Raw genomic sequence first — 24,414 nt, 5'->3', positions numbered from 1 at the left:
CCTTAAGTAGTACTTATACGCTATGCCGCTACACTACTCCCCCCCTTTTTAAAAGAAACACTTTAACAAAACAAAGCGGGGTATTGATTTAACAATCACTTAAAACAATATTATAGCTAAAACTAACAAACTAACAATAAGTATATTTATTATCAAGTACACTCTAGCTTAACAATTAACAATGGTTCGAAATTTAATAGGTTTATACAAATACACTTAAATCACTAATAAATCTTAACTCTAAATTAGACAGGAAATACAAATAACATTAACTTATTACTATAATATGTTTACTTAAAAATTAAAACGTACAGGTTTTTTACTGACTCGGCCGCTGCGCGTTGTAAGCAAAGGCGCAGATTCATTAGCGAGCGCGGAACGATTATCGCTAATCGCTGTTGCCGGACCTGTACTTATATCTATATTCTTATTATCTAACTTATTTTTATTACTAACTATGTTATTCGTTAATTCTTTACACATGTAAGCAGGTTTGAGTCGATCAATGGATATGTATGCCGTACGGCCAGAGAAATCTATCAAATAAGTCTTATCTTTTCTACCTAGGACTCTAAAGGGACCATCGTAAGGAGGTTCTAGAGGTCTCCTTACCCTGTCGGATCGTACAAACACATGCGTGCACTTGTCTAAATCCGGGTATACAAATAATGTGCGGGCGTCCCTATGTCGCATCGGCTTCGGTTTTAAGTTTTTAATAATATTTTGTAATTTCTGTACATATTGGGTATTGTCTAAAATTTTAGCGTCTGTATCGTTATAGAAATCGCCAGGTAAACGTAAAGGTGTTGCGTAAGTTAACTCTGCAGCACTAACACCTGTATCATCGCGATTGGCGGCACGTAAACCTAACAAAACTATTGGTAGCTCGTCTACCCAAGTCGTTGAATTTAGCCTCGCCATTAGAGCTGCTTTTAAAGAACGGTGCCAACGCTCGATCATCCCGTTCGACTGAGGATGGTAAGGCGTTGTTCTTTTCTTATCGATGCCTAAATATCGCATAAGTTCTTTAAAAACACTGCTTTCGAATTGTCTACCCTGGTCGCTTGTCAGCTTAACAGGGCATCCAAAACGTGCAATCCATCCTTCGAATATTACTTTGGCTACAGTCTCTGCTGTGATATCCTTTATAGGATAAGCTTCGGGCCAACCCGTTTGGCGATCTATTATTGTGACTAAATATCTATAATCTTGTATGGAGGTAGGTAAAGGGCCTACTATATCGACATGGATATGAGAAAATCGCTCTGCTAGTGAAAAATGTCCTAATTCAGTTTTTACATGTCTGGATACTTTTGCACGCTGACATTTAATGCAACTTTTTGTCCATTTGCCTATGTCACTATTCATTCCTTCCCAGAAAAATCTTTCCTTGACTAATTTTCGCGAAGTACGGATTCCTGGGTGACTTAAGTTATGAACTGATTCGAACGCTTGTTTCCTAAAGCTTAGCGGTATATACGGGCGAATCTTATTTGTTGACGTTTCACACGTTACCGGAAGGTGGCTTGTCGGTATCGCTATGTCTTTGAAAATTAAATTACATTTGTTATCGTTACATTGATTACGCAATAACTTTAAGTTCGTATCGTCCACTTGAGCTTGGGCAATCGCGGCGTAATCTAATACTGTAGCGCATGTTATTGTTTCAACCCGTGATAATGTGTCGGCTACGACGTTCTTGTCGCCATCTATATGCCTTATGTCAGTAGAGAATTCGCTTATATAGAGAATTTGTCTAACGCGACGCGGTAATTCATTATCAGAATTGGATTTTTTGAACATAAACGTCAATGGTTTATGGTCCGTATAAATAATCAAATGTCGTCCTTCTACCATGTTCTGAAAATATTTTATGGCTAAATAAATTGCTAAAAGTTCTCTATCGAAAGTACTATATTTAGTTTGCGGAGTTGACATTTTCTTTGAAAAATAGCCTAAAGGTATCCATTTATTGTTTATAAATTGTTGAAGAACGGCTCCTACGTAAGTGTTCGACGCGTCAGTCATGAGTGCTAAAGGAGTATCAGGTTGTGGATACGATAACGTCACTGCGCTTTGTAGCGCAGCTTTACACCGTAAGAATGCCTCGTTTGCACTTTCCGTCCATTCTATTTTTGTTTTATCTTTTTTCTTTGATTTTACTAGATATTGGTTTAAATGACTTTGATATTCTACCGCGTGAGGTAAATGTAAACGATAGAAATTAACCATTCCTAAAAATCGTCTGAGTTGTTCGACAGTTGCTGGTTTAGGAAAATTATTTATAGCGTCCATTTTTTCCTGTAGAGGTCGAATACCTTCCGTGGAAACTTCGTATCCTAAAAACTCGATTTTTGATTTACCAAATTCACATTTTTCGAGATTTATAGTTAAGCCAAATTTATTTAAACGACTAAAAACTTCTCGTAAATGCTGCTCATGTTCAATTTTATTTTTACTAAATATTGCCACGTCATCGATGTAGCAGTAAACGTAATCTAAACCAGATAGGACTGTGTGGTTCATAAACCGCTGGAAAGTTTGCGCTGCGTTCTTAAGTCCAAATGTCATTCGGGGAAACTCAAATAAACCGAAAGGTGTGATAATTGCCGTCTTTTCCACATCGGCAGGATTAACCGAAATAAAATGATATGCACGACAAATATCAACACGTGAAAATATTTTAGCGTTAGCTAGCGAGTACGTAAAATCATGTATTCGCGGGATAGGATAGCGATCGGCCTTTGTAATTGCGTTAAGCGCTCTATAGTCACCACAAGGACGTAACTGACCATTTTTCTTACTAACAATATGTAAAGGACTAGCCCACGCACTTTTCGACGGTCTGCAAATTCCCAATTCCTGCATTATTCTAAATTCTTCTCTTACCTTAGCGTAGCGATGAGGCGGCAGCGGTCTGCATCGTGCGTATACCGGCGGGCCGCTGGTTTCGATGTAATGTAATACAGAATGTTTCGGTGGCTCTTTAAACGAAACAGGTTTAGTTATATCGGGAAATTCAGCGAGCAGATCATGATACGGGTGACTTACATCAACAGTTTTGATCGACGACTCATTACTGCTTACAACGGAAGCTAAAACTTTTAAGTTTGTGACTTCGTCAATTAATCTACGGGCACTTATATCCACTAAAAGCTTAAAGTTCGCTAAAAAATCGGCACCTAAAATAGGCGCATTCACGTCGGCTATCACAAATGTCCACCGTAATGCGCGACGTAAACCTAAATATATCACTAAACTTTTGACACCATAAGTCTTTATTTTAGTTCCGTTGGCGGCAAATAGGTAATAGTCTTGACACTCACTATTTTTATTGTTTTTTAACACTAACTTACTAGGTAGCACTGAAATGTCAGCACCGGTGTCCACTAAAAAACATAAGCCACTGTTGCGATCCGTGACTCGGAGGCGGTGACTGGGTATGATGGTACAAACCTCCGCCGCAGTTGGTACCTGAGCTAGTTTTCCGGGGACGATTTCCAGGAACAAGGCTCATTGCATTTCTTTGCCTTTGTTCTGAACCGATAATGATAGAAACACAACCAGTCAGGGCTCTCAGGAGTTCTTCGTGACGCAGATCGTGCTCGGCTACCGGTTCTGGATGCTGATCTCGAACGATTCCAATTCCGTTGCTGCGGTCTCGATCTTGCGTTTGATCTTTCTAGTTGCTCCACCTTCATCGTAAGTTTGGCTATTTCAGCCATGATGAGGTCTGTTTCCTTGGACGTGCTTGGCTGCTGTTGGCTCACTTCGCTTACGTGTGTTGCGCGCGTGGTCTCAAATACATTGTCTGCAAGGACGGCCAAGCTATCTAGATCTTTTGATTCCGTGGCCGCCAAGACTGCACGTAACGGAGAAGGTAGATGACCTTGCCATAGCATTCTTAAGGTGTCGTCGGGAATCTTTTCTTTCGCCAACTCTCGCATGCGACGCAAAAGTTGCGAAGGTTTTTGGTCTCCCAGGTCCATCTCGCTTATCAACTTTTGTAGTTGTCTGTTTTTAGATTCCTCGTAAATAGAGAGAAGTCGTGTCTTTAGCGATTCAAACTTTTTACCTTCGGGTGGATCCATTAGAAGGTCTGTGACTTGCTGGATGGCCTCCTTGGTTAATTTCGACACGACAATGTCGAAACGCGAGTCGTCCGATAACTTTTGCGGTGCCAGCATGGCCTCTATTCGGTAAAACCAAACGCGGGGCGAATCGACCCAAAATTCGGGGATCTTCGATGTAAGTGTAATTGCTGCGAGATCCACTGATGACTCTACTGTACTTTTAGCCATTTTGTGCACTGTTTACACTATCACAACTACAGAAAAATAATCACGTCGGGGTCACCAATTTAGAGGGTGGTAGTGTGTGATCTGAGGTGTAGACCAAATGAAAGACCGATGACGACTGAAAGTATATTGTTCCTTACTAAGACGGATACACAGTGCGCGTGTTCACATAATGAACAAAGAAATGAATAAACAATACCTATAATTTATTACATCCGAAATATAAACAGTAACTTTGTTTACGTTGCAACTTGACACGCCTTAAGTAGTACTTATACGCTATGCCGCTACAAAGCCTACATCCAGCAAACGCAGACTTATCAACGTTAAAAAATCTGTAATTATGATTACCGTCCGTACTAGAAATTTTTCTATAAGTGCAACCTTTTTAGATTTCAAACCATTACTGGCCACCATTAGTCGATAAACTTCGGATGCCATTAACCCTTAATTTGGCACCGATAAAAATATTCAAAATATATGAATTTGACAAATGTATGGCTTCGGGGGTATCTTATAACGTCCTAGAAAAATGAAAAAAAAAAATCTACAATAGCCCACTGTTGGGAAAAGTGGTGTCCGTCACAGCGGACATTGCCAATTACTGAGAAATTAATGGTCAGATTTATATGTTCGCTGAGGCGGACACTGCCAAATTACGGAAAATAAAAACCATAATTATTTTTATGTTTTTTTATTAAAGACAAATACAAAAACGAACATTTTAGTACGAATTGATACATGATACATAATGCATACATTTTTGTGACCAATAATCAAGATAAGAAGGCATTACAACAATACCCCTAAGAACATGGATAGCTAAAAAGTCTCTAAATTCTTCGTCGGTTAGTTGAATTGACTTGCCGGTTTATTGAACTGAATATAAGTTGGTCTGCTCTATAATACTAGTAAAAATATCTTGAGAAAAAAAAGGTAAAAGAAACTCAAAGGTGAATCATCTTCTGGCAGATCTATGTATTTATCATCCTCACCCTCTTCTATTGTCGCTTGGTCTGTCTGCTAAAATTTTTTGGCGTTTTTTGTTCTTTTGGCTTGGACTATGGGTGCCTAGATATTGTTTTTCAGGGTACTAATAAAGAAGCTATTGTTGTTATAGGCGTTGCATGCAATGAAGGAATAGTAGATAGGGATGGAACATTTTCATAAATGGAGTTGCCAATTTCACGGACGTCAGAATCTGGTATAATATCAGCATCTTCAGAGTTTAATTCTTCATCGGATGTATAGTGTTAGGCTAGCAAGGGAATATGCAATTGATGGTGCAGGAAAAGACAGCGGGGTGGAAGAATTAGTATGTGCATCATGCAATTCAGTTTCCGAATCTGATATTTCGCTAGCATCGGAAGGTGCATGTTCCTTGGGCACTAAAGCAATAATTTTACTTGCGCTATTAGGCTGTTGGCAAAGAAAAACAATCAAACTCAGCACCATAAGCAAACAAGCAAAAGCACACACATTTTGGCGTTGTCCGCTGCAGCGGACATAGTGATAAAGTCGTACTTTTCTAAACAATTGGCAATGTCCGCTGTGACGGACAAAACATTTTAGTTACAAATAAACATCATAAAAATGTAATAAAGTGCGTATGTTTTTGTAAATAATGATTGACATGTTTATTATCTAATAAATAAATCTATATTGCAGTTTATTTTTCCACAAAAAATAAGAAAAACAATTATAAATACCTTGAGCAAAACAGGAGGCCGCCTTTTCACAGATATTTTGCGTCCCAACTGACATTTGCAATGGTGCCACTATCATTATGTATTTTTTTACTATTAGTTTATGGTATGAACAAACATGTAGTCCATTAGAAATCGATGAAAATGAAATAAAACCTTGGCAGAATTTATTTTAAATAAGTGTCCGTCACACCGGACATTACCAAATTAAGGGTTAAGTATTATTTTTATTTATTTTTCTTCTAAGTTCTTACGGCTTTCAATATTTTTTTTCGACAATTATGGCCTGATTTAAAGCTATGGATTGTATTAAAACCTTTTCCGTTCAAACCACAGAGAAACAGTTATAAACTTGTAATAGAATTACAAGTTTCAAGTTTCAATTACAAGTATAAAGTTATAAACTTGTAATAGAATTACAAGTTTATAACAGTTTCTGTGGCTTGTCCTTGCTTCTGGTTCTAGTAGCTGACTACTGAACCGATGGGCGGGAAATTGTGAAAGATGTCGAAAAGTGTACACTGTGTACAATCATAGAGCAACGCGGGCCTCGTACAAGGTCCGCGTTGCTTTATGTGTACAATAGTATTTTGGCCAAGTTTAAATCATATTTTTATTACAAAATAAAGGTGACAACGACTCATTGAGTGATAAATAACTATGAACGATTAAACTGTGAAATTTTGGATACCTAGCACTGAACAAGGCATCGAGTTGGAATTCTCAGGTAGGTAATTGAAGTCTTATACAATATTAGTTCTTTGTTTCTTCAATAGTTTCTTGGGAATCATTTGGATAGTATACATACGTGCCAACAAAATGGTAGGTAATTCTAAGCAAAGCAAATACATAATATAATTATATATACATAACAGTAACTGTTGCAACTTGCAACCAATTACTGTTATACTTTTTATGTTTGTTTATTAATCTTATTATCATCAATCATCATTATTAATCACAAGACATCCATTACTGGATAAAGGACTCTTTATTGAACTAAAATTAATGGATGGACACCAAGAATGAACGCGATACAACGTCACAACGTCCCAAAAGCCTACAACTCCAACTTGGAAACGAATAAAAAAAACCATTTGTCGTGTTGTCAAAAGAAATTGTTCAATACAATCCAAAATTGTATGTGAAAAATTATTTAATAAATGAAATTAACTGTAAACGGTTTTATTAATCAACCGGACCATGTAAATTAAACATGCGATAGCGTGCAAGTACATTTTCCAAGTCATATATTCAGTGTTAATCGTACATATAGGTTGTATATTATTAAAAATACATTTGCTAAAATGGATGGAACATTGGTCCTTCTTTTGCTCGCCCTGGTGATGCTGGTGGGGTCCTATGTAGCTGGGAGTATACCTTTGAATGTGGCCATGTCTGAGGTGAGCCTTTTCCCACGTTTACCACCTTTTTAATGATGAAATTTGACTAAAAATACAGACCAGCTGTGATCTACGTTTCGCTCCACTTTGCAATATTTTGCGAAATTAACATTTTTTTATAACCCTTTTGTGTCGTGTTTAGACTGTTTGTTAATTTCTTACCATGTTTTAGTGAATTTACACATATTACCCGAATCAAATAACAAAAAAATAATGTTATTCCAAACTATAATCTATCTTTTTGCCCAATTTCATTATGATCCGTTTAGTAATTTTTGCGTAATAAAGTACCTAACTAATACACACATTTTACAAAGTCACATTTACATTCATTGTATTAGAGGATAAGGTTTTAACATGCTAACATGTAAAATTATTTGATAATATATATTTTAGAAGAATTAATAAACATCTGGTTACATTACTATTGCATTAATAGTTTATATTATTGCATTATTAAACTGATAACATAAGATTGAGATAAAGCATGTTTTATGTGTATTATACCACCATACTCAGAGTCATTTAATGGTTACTTAACCCAGTCCTTAGCAATGGTTTTCAGAACAAAATTGTTACTAAAGAATAGTTTAAGTAATCATGAAATGTCTCGGACTATGATGGTTAATGTTACAGGGCTAGATAGCAACACTTTTAACCCATTACAGCATAAAGTTTATTATAGCACTTTTATGATTTTATTTGAATTAATTATTATTTCATTAATATGCTACGTCACTCCTTTAATCCCCGAAGGGGTAGGCAGAGGTGTACATTCTGGCACATAATGCCAATGTAGACCCACATTTCACAATTTATGTTGTAAGTCCCATGCAATAGGTGGTGAGCCTATTGCCATATACCTGGCACATTTCCAGACTCCGTGCGACCACTGAGGAATTTTCGAAAAACCGATAAAAGCCCAGTAATACTTCAATATTATTTCATAAATTATTTACAATATATTAGAATTTTGTAACATCCAATTTATATGAATGTTATGCTGTAATGGGTTAATAATTCAGTTAAAACCTACTTTAATTTTATAGTTTTATTATGGAATCTTGAAATTGCTATTTTTTTATTTGTAATTAAGTATTTTACTGCTGACACAAATATTGTTGAAGGCTATTTCTCCAGTAAAGTTGGTTGTCGTATTGTTGTAGTGTTGTCCGACATGCCCTCTAATGTTATAACTGCTCTCTTGTGGTTTCATCCACTGCTTGACTTATTTACATTCACATTATGATTTATAGCCTATATCGCCTACCTCAATAAATGAACTATCTTCCAATATTCAATTCTAAATTAACATTAATTATAGTTTACTCACATACATTAATGGAGAAAAGCTATACTAGTTTCAAGTCATAGAGGGATTTTTCATTATGAGCAGCGCACACAGACGTTAGTTGATTTAGTTTGTCTCACGATAGTTATTATAAAAATATTCAATTCTACTCAGTAATTCGGAAGATTAGTGTGTTCAATCAAACAAACTCTTAAGCTTTACAATGTCAGTGTAGACAAGGGACTACGCTTGGTCACCAATTTGGTGGTAGCAACCGCTGATATGCCCAAATCTTATTACCCCGAAGGGGTAGACAGAAGTGCTCATTACAGCATTTAATGTTCAAGTTCCACGTAATGGGGGGGGGGGGGGGACTCCGTGCTACTAATGACAAATTTTCTAAAACAGCCCAGTAATACATTCCCTGACCCAGGAATTTAATCCAAGACCCCTTGTCGGGCAGTCGCACTTCCAACCACTCGACTAACGAGGCAGAGATGTGGCCTACAATGATTTAACTAATAAAGATAGTTTACTGATTTTCCCTGTTTTCCCTGAATTTTCTTTGCTATAAACCTCACGGAGCCCGAGACATTTCCAACGAATGCAAAACCGTGGAAATCAGTTCGTGAGTTCTGGAGTTATAGCATCAGGAAGTAAAACCCGCCTTTTTTTATGAAACACGTATCACCTGATAGTAAGCAATCGCCGCCGCCCATGGGCACTTGAAACACGTTACAAGTGCGTTGCCGGCTTTTTGGGGGTTAGGAATTTAAGGGTTGTTGTTGGGAAGGGAAGATTGGGAAGGGGGGAATTGCGTCTCCGGTAACCTCACTCACACAACAAAACACAACGCAAGCGTTGTTTCACGTCGATTTTCTGTGAGTTCTCATCACTTATTTTTTATTATAGATAACATTTTTGTTTCAGGACAAGCTTCAAAAAGTAACAGTTTTTGGAGCCGGCCTCCTCGTGGGCACAGCTCTGGCGGTGATCATACCTGAAGGAGTTCGTTCCCTGTTCAGCGAACGGTCACATCCTACGGTAGTAACAAAGGACTTTACAGCGGAGCCACCGAGCCATGACGATGACTTACATTCAGTTATCGGAGTATCACTCGTTCTTGGTGAGTGCTTTTATTATTTGCCAGGTTTTGGGTAGGATAGGATGGCTAAGGAGTAGACGGATCACCTGATGGTAAGCAATCGTCGCTGTCTATGGACATCCGCAACACTAGAGGAGTTATAAGTGCGTTGCCGGTCTTTTGGGGGTTAGGGATATAAGGTTTGTTGGGGGATCGGGGATTGGGATTGGTAACTGGGTCTTCGGTAACCTCACTCACTAAACGAAACACAACTCAACCGTTGTTTCACGTCGGTTTTCTGTGAGGCCGTGTACCTACTGCGACCGATTCGAGCCGAAGCATGGCTCTCCTAGATTTAATATTTTCATAACTAACCACTCCGTCCTTATTACATTTGTTTAAACATATTTAATTATTTACAATAAACAGAACACATTTTATAAACATAGCGGTTATTTACTACATAAACATAATATATTTTATTGTTTTTTTTTTTACATTATCCATATTAAAAGTATTTAACTTTGCAAACACCTTAGACCAATTGTATTGTCATTAACGTAATACTAAATAAACAAAGAAATAAATAATTGTCAACACATATACGTCAGACCCATACCGATCATTTGATGATTTACCCCTCAAGAAACATCGTACTCATATTTGCACCATGATGATTTTACTAAATCCTGTACCATAAAAGCACAGATAAAAGTTCCAAAATATAATAAGTAACAATGTCCATTCAAAATCAGAAATATGCGTTAAATTGTACCTAAAATCCTGATATATGCATGAAAAGTGCGGGAGAGCCGTGCTTCGGCAAGAATGGACCGGTTTGACCGGAATGATACCATGGCCTCACAGAAAACCGACGTGAAATAACGCTTGCGTTGTGGTGTGCGAGTTACTGGAAGCCCAATTACCCATCTTCCTAATTCTCCAACGACCCTTAAATTTCTAATCACCAAAAGGCCGGCAACGCATTTGTAACGTTTCTGGTGTGTCAAGTGTCCATGGACGGCGGCGATTGGTTACCATTAGGTGATCCGTCTGCTCGTTTGCCGATTAATACCATAAAAAAATGAGCCAAAATATCTAAAATTCACCCTAAATCTTTGGCTCTTAGATGATATGTATCCGTTCCAGGTTTCGTGTTCATGTTGCTGGTGGACCAGATGTCCACGAGATACAACGACCAGAGTAATCCAGTGGAGAAGAACGTCACCGCCACTGTTGGCCTCGTGGTCCACGCTGCTGGTGAGTGAAAACATTTTCTTATGACCAAAATCCTATAAAAAATACGTATTAAAAAAATCTTGCCACGCACTAAGATTGTCTCCTGTGTCGTGCGTGCGTTTACAAACATATAAACTTCCATACACATCACACACGGAACAACAATATTGTGGATCATAATAAAAGTTGCATAAACCCGCTACATGTTGCGCGGCAGACGCTTGCCCATACGGGTCTGCGGATGACGAGAACGGGTAGCTCGCCGTCTGACTAGAATCAGATCTGAGCGTAGGGCGCCGAGCATTCTGCGCGGGCCTCTAAGATTCATCAGACTATTACAGATGAGGTCCAGTAAGGCTGAAGCCGGATACGAAGAACTGACGGGTTGCCGAGACTCCGCCTCGAAGAGCAGCAGTAGGAACGGGGTGGTTTTTAGTCCTTAAGGGTCTGATACTCCCTCTCGCCTCGCCCAAGGCGGGAGAAGTCATTTGATGATTTTCTCTCCTTAAAAAAATATTAAAGGGAACTCTTCGTTAGCGTGGCGTATCACCTAAACACACCCCTTACTGACACTGTTAGGTTAGGTGTCGGTCACTAAAACGCCACAAAAACCGATTGCCCAGCCACCGCGCCAACCAGTCAACCGTCCAATGCAACTGAACGTGGAACGCGCCGTAGATTGAGCAACTCTACTAAGAAAGTTGCTCACACAAATTGTAATAAAATTGCATAGTTATTGCATTTTTGGCAACAGTTAAATATTGAGGCAATATCAATAGCTTGATACATTCAACTACTGGTCTATAGACCTCTACATAATAGGTGTTTGTCTGCGCGGTTGGCACGGTGGCTGGGCAACCGGCTGCCACGCAACGTGTAGCAGGTACAAGTCCCACACGGACTCTTCTGAGTTATCCACAAATTGTTGTCCCGGGTCTGGGTGTCATGTGTATGTAAACTTGTATGTTTGTAAACGCACCCACGACACAGGAGGTAAGTAATCCTAGTGTGGAGCAATCATCACCATCATCATTATCAGCCGAGAGACGTCCATTGCAGAACAAATGCCTCCCCATTAATGTGGGGTAATATTAAAACAAAATTGACATTCTCTCTCACCCAAGGCGGGAGAAGTTATTCAATGATTTACCCTTCTTAAACAAAACATAAAAGATAATATTAGTATTCTTATGGCGGTTTCACCAACATCTAAGTTTCTGAGCGTATCACCTAAACTAACCCCTTTTTTTTGAGGGGGGAAAAAATCATCCGACAACTTCTTGCGCCTTGAGCGAGGCGGGAGGGAGTGTACTGGAGCTTCGGCTCGACTAGCAGGAGTAGGAACGGGGTGGTTTTTAGTCAGTAAGAGTCTGACACTCCCTTTCTCCTTGCCCTGGCGAGAGAATTTATTGGATGATTCTCCCCCTTAAAAAAAACTGTACTAACTATTTGTATAGTTAGTGAAGCCAGTCGAATGTGTTATAAAAGGCTTGTTACGGCTGGTGTAATCAGTGCTCTCTTATCAGTCCTGTGTTATCAGCAATTTTAACGTTACACTTGATTTTTTTAGCACGCACATTCGACTTCATGTAAAGCTATACATAACCAGTTTATCATAGCCTCACTTTGTATGATCTTTCATATGATAGTATACGTCAAAGTAATATTTTTACCCGACTGCCAAGGAAGGGTTTTTCGCGCGTATCTTGTATGTATGAGCCTAATATTCTTTATTACCTCATTTCTTCGAAACGGCTTGATGAATTTCGACAATCGGGGTATCGTTGGATTCGTCTTAATTACCCAAGTGTTCTTAGATATGTGACGTAAAACAAAAACCAACATGGCGGCCGTGAGGCGCCCTAGATAGGAGTAAAAAAAAAAAAATTTTTATTTGCTACAATATGGGTATCAAATTAAAGAGCTCATCATGAGGATTCCAAAATGGTATATCACTGACATATAGAAAAAAAATACTATGTGCAATTATGCCCGACCGCATAAAAATCTTTCAATATGGGTCCCGACTGTTGCACTCAATTATGTTTCGCATAAGATTATTATTTTTTGTGTATTGATTATGAAATTATTTAATTTTGTGGTAATAGCATTGCTATCTACACTTTTAGACTAAGCTTGTTTTTTACTTTTCAGTTTTTATTTAAAGTGTTTTTTATGCAGTCGGGTTTTTTAATTTTTTTAATTTATTTATTTTTTTACAATATTTGTCTGTCTGTTTGTTCTGGCTTATGTCTGAATTGGTTGGACTGATTTTGATGGGGATTTCATTGGTAGCTTAGCTGATGTACTAAGGTGTAATTTATTTTGATGCCGGCATTTTGGGGGTTAGGAATTTAAGAGTTGTCGGGGCCTCCGGTAACCTCATTCACACAACGAAACACAACGCAAGCGTTGTTTCACGTCGGTTTTCTGTGAGGCCGTGTTATCACTCCGGTCGAGCCGGCCCATTCGTGCCGAAGCATGGCTCTCCCACACTTGGAAAAATCCTTAACCGACGAGTGTGCATGAAAAGACTGATGACTGTTGATGAAGCGAAAGAGTACATAAGATTCGTAGCAATTGGCGTTCCATTTTCTCTGCCTACCTCCATGGGAGACAGGCGTGAGGTTATATATGTATGTATGTAATCTTTATATATATAATTCTTCTGTAAGTGTGTATGTCACTGAACTTCTCTTAAACGACTGGACCGATTTTGATGAAATTTTTTGTGTGTGTTCAAGGGGATCTGAGAATAGTTTAGATTCACATTTTTTTCTGCTGGACAATGGTTTTTACCCGACTGCGCCAGAAGGAGGGTTATGTTTTTCGAGTGTATGTATGTATGTATGTATGTATGTATGTATGTATAATTGTTTGGCACGCTCTGCAGCCTAAACGGCTTGATGGATTTTGACTTGAGAGGTGTCGTTAGATTCGTATTTACTGTGAGAGTGACACTGGATATATCAAAATTAAAAAAAAAACAAAATGGCGGATTTTTGGCGCTAAATTCGAATATTTCTCACTCTCTAGCCTAAACGGCTTGATGGATTTTGACTTGAGAGGTGTCTTTAGATTCGTATTTACTGTGAGAGTGACACTGGATATATCAAAATAATAAAAAAACAAAATGGCGGATTTTTGGCGCCAAATTCGAATATTTCTCACTCTCTAGCTTGAACGACTCGATGGATTTCCGGTTGATAAGGGTCGTTTGATTCGTGTTTTCTGTGAGAGTGACACTAGATATATCAAAATGAAAAAATAATAAAACTAAAAATAAATAAATAAAAAATAGTAATTTAAAAAACTAAAAAACCCGACTGCGTTTCTTTATAATATTAAAATGAAAAAACCCTAAAACAAGAAAGTCATCGTAAAATTTAAGCAGTCGGGACCCATTCTAGAAAGCCAGCCGTATGTGCCCTCACAAAGTCTTTATATTTAGAATGGGTCCCGACTGCTTAAATTTTACGATGACTTTCTTGTTTTAGGGTTTTTTCATTTTAATATTATAAAGAAACGCAGTCGGGTTTTTTAGTTTTTTAATTTAATTAATTTTTAATTTATTAGTAGTTGTTGATTTTGGATTGTTTTACATTGGATCCGACAGACGGCGCTAACATCGCAGTGTCAAATATTAATGACGTTAGATATTGTCATAACATTTGAATAATAATTTTCATCAATATAAGTTTTTAAACTGACATGGTCACTAACACTATGAGAGATGAGAAACTCATCAAAACTAATAAACATGGTAAATATCCCGTAATAAGTTCTAATGATAATTTTCATCAAAATGGTCCAGAATGTTATAGTTAATTAAAAAAAGTTTAAAATTTTCAAATTAAAGACGTGTAGACAGGACAACGTCTGTCGGGTCCGCTAGTGATACATATAAGAATGTTGTTTATTTCCCCACAGCGGACGGTATAGCTCTGGGCGCGGCGGCGACCACGTCGCACGCTGACGTGGAGCTGATAGTGTTCCTGGCCATCATGCTGCATAAGGCGCCTGCAGCATTCGGGCTGGTCACCTTCTTGCTGCACGCCGGACTTGAGCGGTAAGACTTTATCGACAATTGGGCAGTATCCTACTAGTCAAATTCAATACTTTTGTGGCGACACTCTGACAAGTGACGGATGACAGAAGTCGCACATAGACTATCGACGAGTTTTAAGTTTACATGCGAATTAAGACGGATAGAAAATCCCAACGAACAACAGTTGGGCAGAAAGCCCGCCAGGCATGATCACCTCGCCTGGTCGGAGGATCCTCCTTTTCTTAGGGAACTTTACTCGCTGTTCCCTAAACTTTTAACGAAATGTCATAAACGTTACTTTTCTATGAATTTTGTATGATATTGCAAATTATGACGTCATAAATTTTTTGCGTCAAATAGCATACTTATTACGCAAAAAATTGCAAGAAAAATTAAATAAATAAGTATATCGTTAAATGAATGAATGAAAATACGATTATTTTGGGATATTTTATTATATTGAAATATCAAAATAATTTATTTTTGACCTAGGAAACTACCCAATTGGGCAGTATCCTCCAATTAAATATTAAAACATAATCACACTCTCATTCATAAATTTGATGAACTACTTCATTTTCGATTTTTTCTAGAAATAAGTCTGCTATTTGACGCCATAATAGAGTATTTCATACAAAGTTCATAGAAAATATCGTTTTTGACGTTTCGAAAAAAGTATTGAATTTGACTAGTAGGAAACTAGCCTATTCTCCCGTTTTCCAGTACCACGTTTCTTGTTTCTAATTACCGTGGCCATCTTTATTTTAACTTAAACACATTATCTACAAAATATTTTACTATTTTAAACAAAACGTTACCCCGCATTAGGATTGTCTCCTGTGTCGTGGGTGCGTTTACAAACATACAAGTTAACATACACATGACACTCAGATCCGGAACAACAATTTGTGGATCACACAAAGAGATGCTTCGCGAATCGAACCCGCTACAGCTAGTTGGTTGCGCCCAGCCTCCACACCAACCATGCAGTACTGGTCTGAATGTTATATGTGTGTCTGTGAACTTGTATGTTTGTAAACACAGCAGAAAATCGTATTGTTTTTCTTAAAAAAAAAAAAATGTTATCTACTTATATTAATTATTATGTCCTCGGCCTATGTCCGAATACTCAAACGCTACTCAATTTGAAGACGCTCTCAAGACTAGTTCCTTCCCTATCAATTCTTTATAAAATGACAAAGATAGCACGATATTTAAGTACTACTTAAAATTGAGTAGCATTTCAGTATTCGGGCGTTACACACGTAACTGTTTGACGAGGAACTAATAATTCATTTAGTATGTCCCACGAAAGTTATAACAGAATTATAGGTACCATAAGAATTAAATAGAAAAAGAACGATAGATTGCCAAATCAATGAATGAAATTAATTATTGCGTTAAAAAGTTAAAACATTTTACTTTAGCTGACAAAAGTACCCAATGTATGTTACAGGAATAGAATCCGTAGACATCTGCTGATATTCTCGTGCGCAGCTCCACTACTAGCTCTGCTTACCTACTTCGGTATTGGAAACGAAAGCAAGCAGACGCTAAGCGACTTCAACGCTACCGGTAAGTTTAAAACAAACTCCTATGGGGTAGGCAGAGGTGCACATTACGGCACGTAATACCACTATACAATGTACACCTACTATACCTACACCATTTGTGTTATCAGTCCCATGTAATAAGGGGCGAGCCAGACTGCCGTCGTTGGTCGAATCGCAAGTGTGACTGCCGGACAAGGGGTCTCGGGTTCGATTCCAAATTTGAAATGGTCGGTCAAAGTATTACTGGGCACGGAGTCTGGAATTGTGTCCAGTATATGGCAATAGGTTCACCCCCTATTACATGGGACTTATAACACAAATGGTGAAAAGTGAGTGTACATTGTATAGCGGCATTACGTGCCGTAATGTGTACCTCTGCCTACCCTTTCGGGGATAAAGGTGTCACATTGTATATACATATATACTTATTAAATAGATCGTCAATTTTCTTTCAATGTGATCTATAACTTGTGTAATCCTTTTTTTTTTAATGGAAAATAAATAAATAAATAACATATTTTTCTGTATTACTATATTTTATATTTTTCTGTATCAATACATTTTATATTTAACACGTATTTTATCTTATTTTCAGGTATCGCGATGTTATTTTCAGCCGGCACATTCCTATACGTAGCTACAGTCCACGTGTTGCCAGAATTGACACACCCCCAATCCCACACACACACACTCCTACCCATGCAGGAGGGGGTACCCCCCAAAAAGGGTTTCGGGGGCCTCCTCCTCTCGGAAATGATAATTCTAACCGTGGGCGCGTTAATGCCCCTTCTCTTAACGATGGGTCACAAACATTGATCTACAAAAATGCTGGAAGGATTATGATTAGATTGTTTTTAAATTATAGGTATTTTTTTTGTGTTGGGACCATTTTTTCTAGGGGATGATTCTTGGGTGGACATTGTTTTTGGATGTTTGAAATTATATTATTGTTGGTTATCAAAATTATCAGTTATATACTGTTATATTCTGTGTACTTTCGTCTTATTACATAGAGACTCCCGACAGTCCACTTCTGGACTATGGGCCTCCTCTACATAAGATTGTCATAATCGACTGTATGGTTGCAACTGGCTGCCGCACAACGTGTAGCGGTTCGATTCCCGCACGGAGCAACTCTTTGTGTGATCCACAAATTGTTGTTCCGGGTCTGGGTGTCATGTGTATGTGAACTTGTATGTTTGTAAACGCACCCACGAGAGACGGAGAAAATCCTAGGCAACGATTTTTTTCTAATCTCCGCACTTGGCAGACGGGTTGGAGATCAAAATGGGTGCTACATACAATAATATATGCATTTCGTGCTACTCAATTGAGAAACCATGTCAGGTATACAATAGAAAATTATTTAAAAAAAATACATATTTTTTATGAAAAATAAGTTCAGTATAATTATCCCCAAGGAATCACCCCTGTTGTTAGCTTTTTGTATATTTTTGCTTTACACAATTTGACTTAGTATCGGTCTAATCAAAAATGATTTATTTATTTATTTGGAAAAACATGCATAATTTTACAGCTTAAGCCAATACATTATACAGTTAAAATGTTGAAAATTTACAACAAAGAAAAAAGAAATACAATATTTTTAATTACTTAAAACTAATTCATCAGCCATCCATCTTCTCTCTAAACCAAACATTCGCGACATACATCCTTCCATCTCGCTGCGAACAAATCACACTCTGGTGCGGACGTCAAGAGAGCATGATTGTTTTATATTTAAAGTACTAGTTTTTACTAGTTGCTGCGCTTGTGTTATCGGAATAGAATGTGTTATTCCAAACTATAATCTATCTTTGTGCCAAATTTCATTCAAATCCGTTCAGTAGTTTTTGCGTAAGAGTAACGAACATACAGTCTCACATTTATAAATAACTGGCTACTTCCACCCGGTTTCATCCACTCTGCTCGACTCCTATCGGGTCTGGGTGTCATGTGTATGTGAACTTGTTTCTCTGTAAACGCACCCACGACACGGGAGAAAATAGTACTACGTCAAAAAACTATGATATGAGATTAAAAAATCTAATATTTATATGTGCACTATGTATATGTTAAAAATATAAAACAATCATTTTTGATTAGACATAAGAAAAGACAAGAAATGTAATACATATACGAGTATATATTGCAACTGATTATAATTATTTTTATAATAATTATACATAATATAATAATATTATTGTAATAAAGGTGCTTTTAAACGAGCAATATAATGACTGACAATATTGCAAATATTGCCAGCAATATTGCAATTTTTATAACTCGGTTATTGCAGATTGCAGATTTAGACACCACTGACAAACGGTGTAGGAAAACATCGTGAGTAAACCTAGGTTTATAATTTCTGATTATAAGTTTGAAATTGACAACCCGCATTGAGCAAGCGTGGTGATTAATGCTCAAACCTTCTCCGTGTGAGAAGAGGATTTTGGTCACCAGTGGCCACTTATAGGCTGCTGATGATGATGAGGTATCTATAAATTGCTCATTTAGAAGCACCCATTAAAGATCAACATAGCAATAATAATTCCCTACAAAATATGAGTAATTCTTATTAATACAACTTAATATCTAAAATGTATCGTCGTGAGCTAATGTTCACATGTAAACAGCAGCTCATGTAGTGTAGATGTCCAGTCAACAAGGATGCAGCGAGGTTGACTGTCCAGGCGACACACGTACTTAGGTATCGTCATGAACTAACGGTCACATGTAAGCCAAAAATGTTCCCTACTCATAGTACTCATGCCCCAAATAAATTGACTGTTTTATGAAATCAAATGTTTTTTACAAATTGCGGACAAATTGTTGTGCATAGTATAATTTAGTTTAAGTAATTTTAATATATCTTGGTACTAAATAAACTTTTTTTTAAGATTCACATATTGCTTTGTTATAGACTAGCTTCTGTCACCGGTTTCGCTTGCGTTTCTATGGTAAAAAGTAGTTCCTGTATTATTCCAGACTATAATCTATCTCTGTGCTAAATTTCATTCAATTTTGTATAGTCATTATTGAGTTTATCACTACTAATAAAATTCCGTTATCTGTCACCATGTATGCTTAGATCTTTAAAACTGCGCAACGGATTTTGATGCGATTCTTTTTAATAAATAGAGTGATTCAAGAGGAAGGTTATATGTATAATTATCACGTGAGAAGCCGTAGGAAAAAGCTAGTTTATATTAAAGTAGTATGTGTCTACAGCAAGCTCCGAGCTCTAGAGTCTCTGATTCAATTCCAGGTCGAGCAAAATATTATTTGGGGTTTTTAAATTTAGGTAAATTATTTTTAAGTAAAATTGAGATTGGAATTAAAATTTTTGTTAAAGAAAGTTTAAAATTTTAAAATGGAATATTATTTTATAATTCGTTTTTAGACATACTGGATTAACTAAAAATCACGGTTTACTCACGTATGTTAATGTAGAAAACCTCTACTAGTTTCGAGTCACAGAGGGACTCTTAATCATGACGTCGCGCAGCCTACTTTTACTAGAAGAGTGTCGAGACGCTTTTCTCCATTTATTTATGTAAGTAAACAGTGATTTTCAATTAATTTAGTTTTTAGTTAAATTTTACTAGTTAGATGAGCCGTTATAGTTTGTTTTATGAACAGTACAAATGTCTATTCTATTGTAATAAATAATTAGCTAAAATATTAAATTTTATGCTAAAGTGAAAAGTGAATAAAATCAAGATCGTAATATTCAGATTTTAATGTACTGAATAACATACTTTTTTATATTATATCGGATAGCTCTTTTTTAGGAAGGAAAATCATCCAATGGCTTCTCCCGCCTCGGGCGAGGCGAGATAGTGTCAGAATCTTACTGACTAAAAACCACCCCGTTCCTACTCCTGCTTTTCGAGCCAGAACCCCGGTAAACCCGGTAGGTTGTCCGCAGCTCCGGAATATCGGGTAGCTAATAGAAATATAACAATATTCTTTCATAAAATCGCAGGCGAGTTCGAAAAAGCCTTTCAAATTAGTATTATGTGCGTTGCTGTAAAAATGGCCTAAATGTTATTCCAAATTTCATCTCGATACCTTCAGCCGTTGTGACGTGATTGAGTAACAAACATACACACCAAACTTCCTTTGATATTGGGAAGATTAGCTTTCAAATAATTTCATTATAAGTAGCGATCTGACTTAGATCGATATAAATACGAAAGTATTTGTTACCGTAAGAATATAAAAAAAATCGTGTCTAGCAAAAAAAAAGCAACGTCACGCCTTTCATCTCCGAAGAGGTGCCTCTTGAGAGGCGCACATTACGACACGTAGGTATTGCCGTGTACACCCACCCATATATACAGTGTACACCCACATTTGTGTTATATTGAAAAAAATACGTGTCTAATGTTTTAAAATAATTTACAAGACGGACATTTAAATAAAAATTAGTCATCTACCATTAAAATATTTTAATACAATTAGTAATAAATAGATATTTGTACTGTACATTTTAAATGTAATAATAGTTTAAATTATATAAAAATTAATAACAGTTGTAATTATGTCAGGCTGTGTATCTGAAAGATTATTATTTTTTAAATAGACATTTTATTTTCCCCCCTCCCCTTTTTTAGGTTAGTTTTTTTAGAACAAAAACTTGTGTTATTTTTGATTCTGAAAATTAAGTTTTTTATTTATATCTAGAAACATCTAGATTGGAATTGTCTGCACCATTTATTGATGGGACTACATGTTTATGGGAAAAATTTAATTATATATCAACTTTATCAGTAAAAATAAATAGCGTTTATAATATATTACAGTTATACCTACAATAGTGATTGAATTTGTCTTGTCGCTATCAAATTTTGAACTGACTATATGTTTTTATAGTCCAAAGACTAAAAATTGTTTAAACGGAACGCTCGCAAACGCAAAAAGTTTAATTTTCAAAAAATTAAGGAATTCTATGTGGTAATTTTTATTTTATGTAATACAATAGTTGTAATCAACTCCTTATAGGTGCTTTTCCACCAGAGATGTGCTATGCAACGTTGCTGTGGATGCGTTTGGCTCCTACCAATCATATTTATTGGTACGCATAGCATAGCTGAGTTCGTTTCCCCCATTACGGTGGAAACGAACTCAGCTAAGTTGTATTATATCTATAAGATGCGTGCTAAGGATGGCTTTTCTACTATTAATACATCGCATACTCGAGCTGCGCATCTTCATAGCACAGTTACATAGCTTAGTATCAGTGGAAACGGTCACATAGTTTCACAGATTAGTTATTATATTTTCGTAGCTTAGCTACATACTCTATATAGCCATATCTGGTAAAAAAGCACCGTAAAGCTGATGTTGCATGAATAACACGAAAACTAAAACTATTAAAATTATAACCTTTTTTTTAGCGTTTTTCGGGAGCGTTCCGTTTACACTCTGTATAAAATATTTATATCTAATCTAAAAAAAAAACAAATCTGCTAAATCGAATTTGGCTCTACCATCGTAAAGAGGTAGGTGAAAATTATTCTCGAAATAAAATCCCCAAAAGGCTGGCAACGTACTTGTAACTCCTCTAGTGTTGCGGGTGTCCATGGGCGGCGCTGATTGCTTACCTTCAGACCCCATAGTACGAGTTTGTTTTACTTTTAACGAGAGCGTATTCGGCATTCTGATTAGTTGATTAATTCGAGCCGGCCATGGGCGGCGGCGATTGCTTACCATCTGGTGATACGTCTGCTCAATGATAAACTCAATGATAAACTGGTTTTGTATAAACAGTTGTGTGTAATCGTGTATTTTGGAGATTGAAAAATTTAAATTAAGTTACATTTCGTTGATGTGTGTATGTATGTATCAAAAATATGTAGTTTTATGTAATGTACATACCTTTTTGTATATCTGCACTGTATTAGAATGTAAATATAAATAAAGGCTATAATTATTTATTTTTGTACTTACTTACTATCTAATCTCGCGCGGTTTTAAGGTACGCGTCCACAGGCCCGCATCGTACGCATCGCACGCAACGGATTTTAGTTTGTTTTGTATAGAAACTCATATAACTGCGTCCACTGATCCGCAACGTACGGACCGCATCATCGTCAATGCGATGCGTGCTGATGACGTCATACGGAATGCGTACGATGCGGGCCTGTGGACGCTTACCTTTAATCGCCGCTCCTTTTGATTGTATCGTGTCAGTTATTTGGCTGGCTCCGTGAGGTTTATAGCACAAAAAATTCAGAGAATAGCAGGAAATCAGGGAAAATCATTGGTGGCGAAACTTAGAGGAACTTTAGTAAATATATGTTCTAAGTGTACCTACCTAGACTAGGGAAAACCGGGAGACTTGCCCAGGTAGGAGAGTTGAACCACCTTTCAAAATTGTATTTGGATTTAGTGCGAACGAAACGTCAAAACATTCATTGGTCGCACTCAAGAGGCCAATCATAAGTATGCAACCATTTTGCATCCTAGTGGTGTGGTGCGTCAGTGACAATGTAAAACGTGTTTCTGTTGCTGCGGAGTATATTTTTTTGTTTTAAGTAGTTTTGTGATTGCTGTCGTATTTATTGAGGTACGTATTGTATGTTGATATTATTATATTGCCAAACAAATGTAGTTTGACGTGTGCTTAGTGTTTTTTCTCTACGATCAACGGTTTTTGTTTGTCATAAACTAAATTGGGAATTAGTGTGAGCGGGAGAGTTGCACCAGGGTGGTTGCGGGAGACTTGCTCAGTGGTTCATGTCTCCCTGTGCAGGGAAATTATACCTAATTAATATATTTTTTCTGTCTTAATATAATTTATTGTTTTTGCAGTGCCAACTTGTACGATGCTCGCAAACGAAAAAAACTCACAAAAATGGAATTGCAAAATGCCATAGATGAAATTAAGGGAGGCGCTTCTATTCGACAAACTTGAAAAATAAATATGGCATTTTTGAAACAATTTTACAAAAAAAACCGGCCAAGTGCGAGTCGGACTCGCCCATGAAGGGTTCCGTAGTAGCAAGTAGATGCCACAATATAAAAGTTATAAAATAACTTGGTTTTGCATAGTGTTTGTATGAACGACAAAGTTATATTTGCGGTTTTTGAAAATGTTTTATTTCTTAAAAACTAATAATGATATCTCGTTCAAACCAATTTTCGTTGTTAGTTTCTATTGAAATCTACAGCATATATTTTTTTTAGTTTTCTCACTCTCTTATTTTAAAAGTTAGAGGGGGGGGGCACTAATTTTTTCACTTTGGAAGCGTCTAACTTTCAAACGGTTGATTTTGACGAAAAATGGTTTTAGGGACCTTAATGCCTTTTTTAAAGCCCTATCCATAGACACCCATCACGGATAGGTTAGCTGAAAATTTTTTTTTTGAATCAGTTCCATATAAATAAATGTATCCTTTAATATTTAAATTGCCCTTTAATATTTAAATTTATTAATTTTTATTCAAAATTCGGATAGCGATTATCAAAATACATCAACCTACAGAGTTTCAACTATGTAGGCCCAACAGTTTCGGAAATAAATGGCTGTGACATACGGTCGGACAGACAGACAGACATGACGAATCTATAAGGGTTCCGTTTTTTGCCATTTGGCTACGGAACCCTGAAGAATGTTATGATGTTAATTACATTTTCTTTGATAGCAGTATTAAAAACAAGTTAATTACTGTATAAGATAAGATATTAAAACTATGATTGAAGCCGAAAATGATTTTTATTTTCCACAAAAACAATATGGTCAACTCTCCCCATACCTCGGTTCAAGTGTCCCTGTTGGTAGGGA

General features: G+C 36.9%; 1 protein-coding gene across 1 annotated transcript; it reads left to right on the top strand.

The window, feature by feature from the left end:
- The first annotated feature begins 7,100 nt into the window (after positions 1-7,100).
- On the top strand, positions 7,101-22,564 carry LOC118280275 (zinc transporter ZIP9). Its single transcript, XM_035600237.2, has 6 exons — positions 7,101-7,407; positions 9,629-9,824; positions 10,932-11,042; positions 14,952-15,090; positions 16,526-16,644; positions 17,218-22,564. The coding sequence occupies exons 1-6, from the start codon at positions 7,312-7,314 to the stop codon at positions 17,436-17,438; spliced, it is 882 nt and encodes a 293-aa protein (XP_035456130.1). The 5' UTR covers positions 7,101-7,311; the 3' UTR covers positions 17,439-22,564.
- Positions 22,565-24,414: the final 1,850 nt, after the last annotated feature.

The sequence above is a fragment of the Spodoptera frugiperda genome, chromosome 21 (assembly GCF_023101765.2).
Source record: "Spodoptera frugiperda isolate SF20-4 chromosome 21, AGI-APGP_CSIRO_Sfru_2.0, whole genome shotgun sequence".
In the NCBI taxonomy this organism is placed as follows: Eukaryota; Metazoa; Arthropoda; class Insecta; order Lepidoptera; family Noctuidae; genus Spodoptera; species Spodoptera frugiperda.
Note: the sequence above shows the minus strand (reverse complement) of the source record. Positions and strands in the feature narration are given on the sequence as shown.

Coding starts and splice junctions, on each gene's coding strand:
- LOC118280275 (XM_035600237.2), top strand. CDS start 7,312: ATGGATGGAACATTGGTCCTTCTTTTGCTCGCCCTGGTGATGCTGGTG. Junction 15,091..16,525: donor CTGCACGCCGGACTTGAGCG/GTAAGACTTTAT, acceptor TGTATGTTACAG/GAATAGAATCCGTAGACATC. Junction 16,645..17,217: donor AAGCGACTTCAACGCTACCG/GTAAGTTTAAAA, acceptor TCTTATTTTCAG/GTATCGCGATGTTATTTTCA.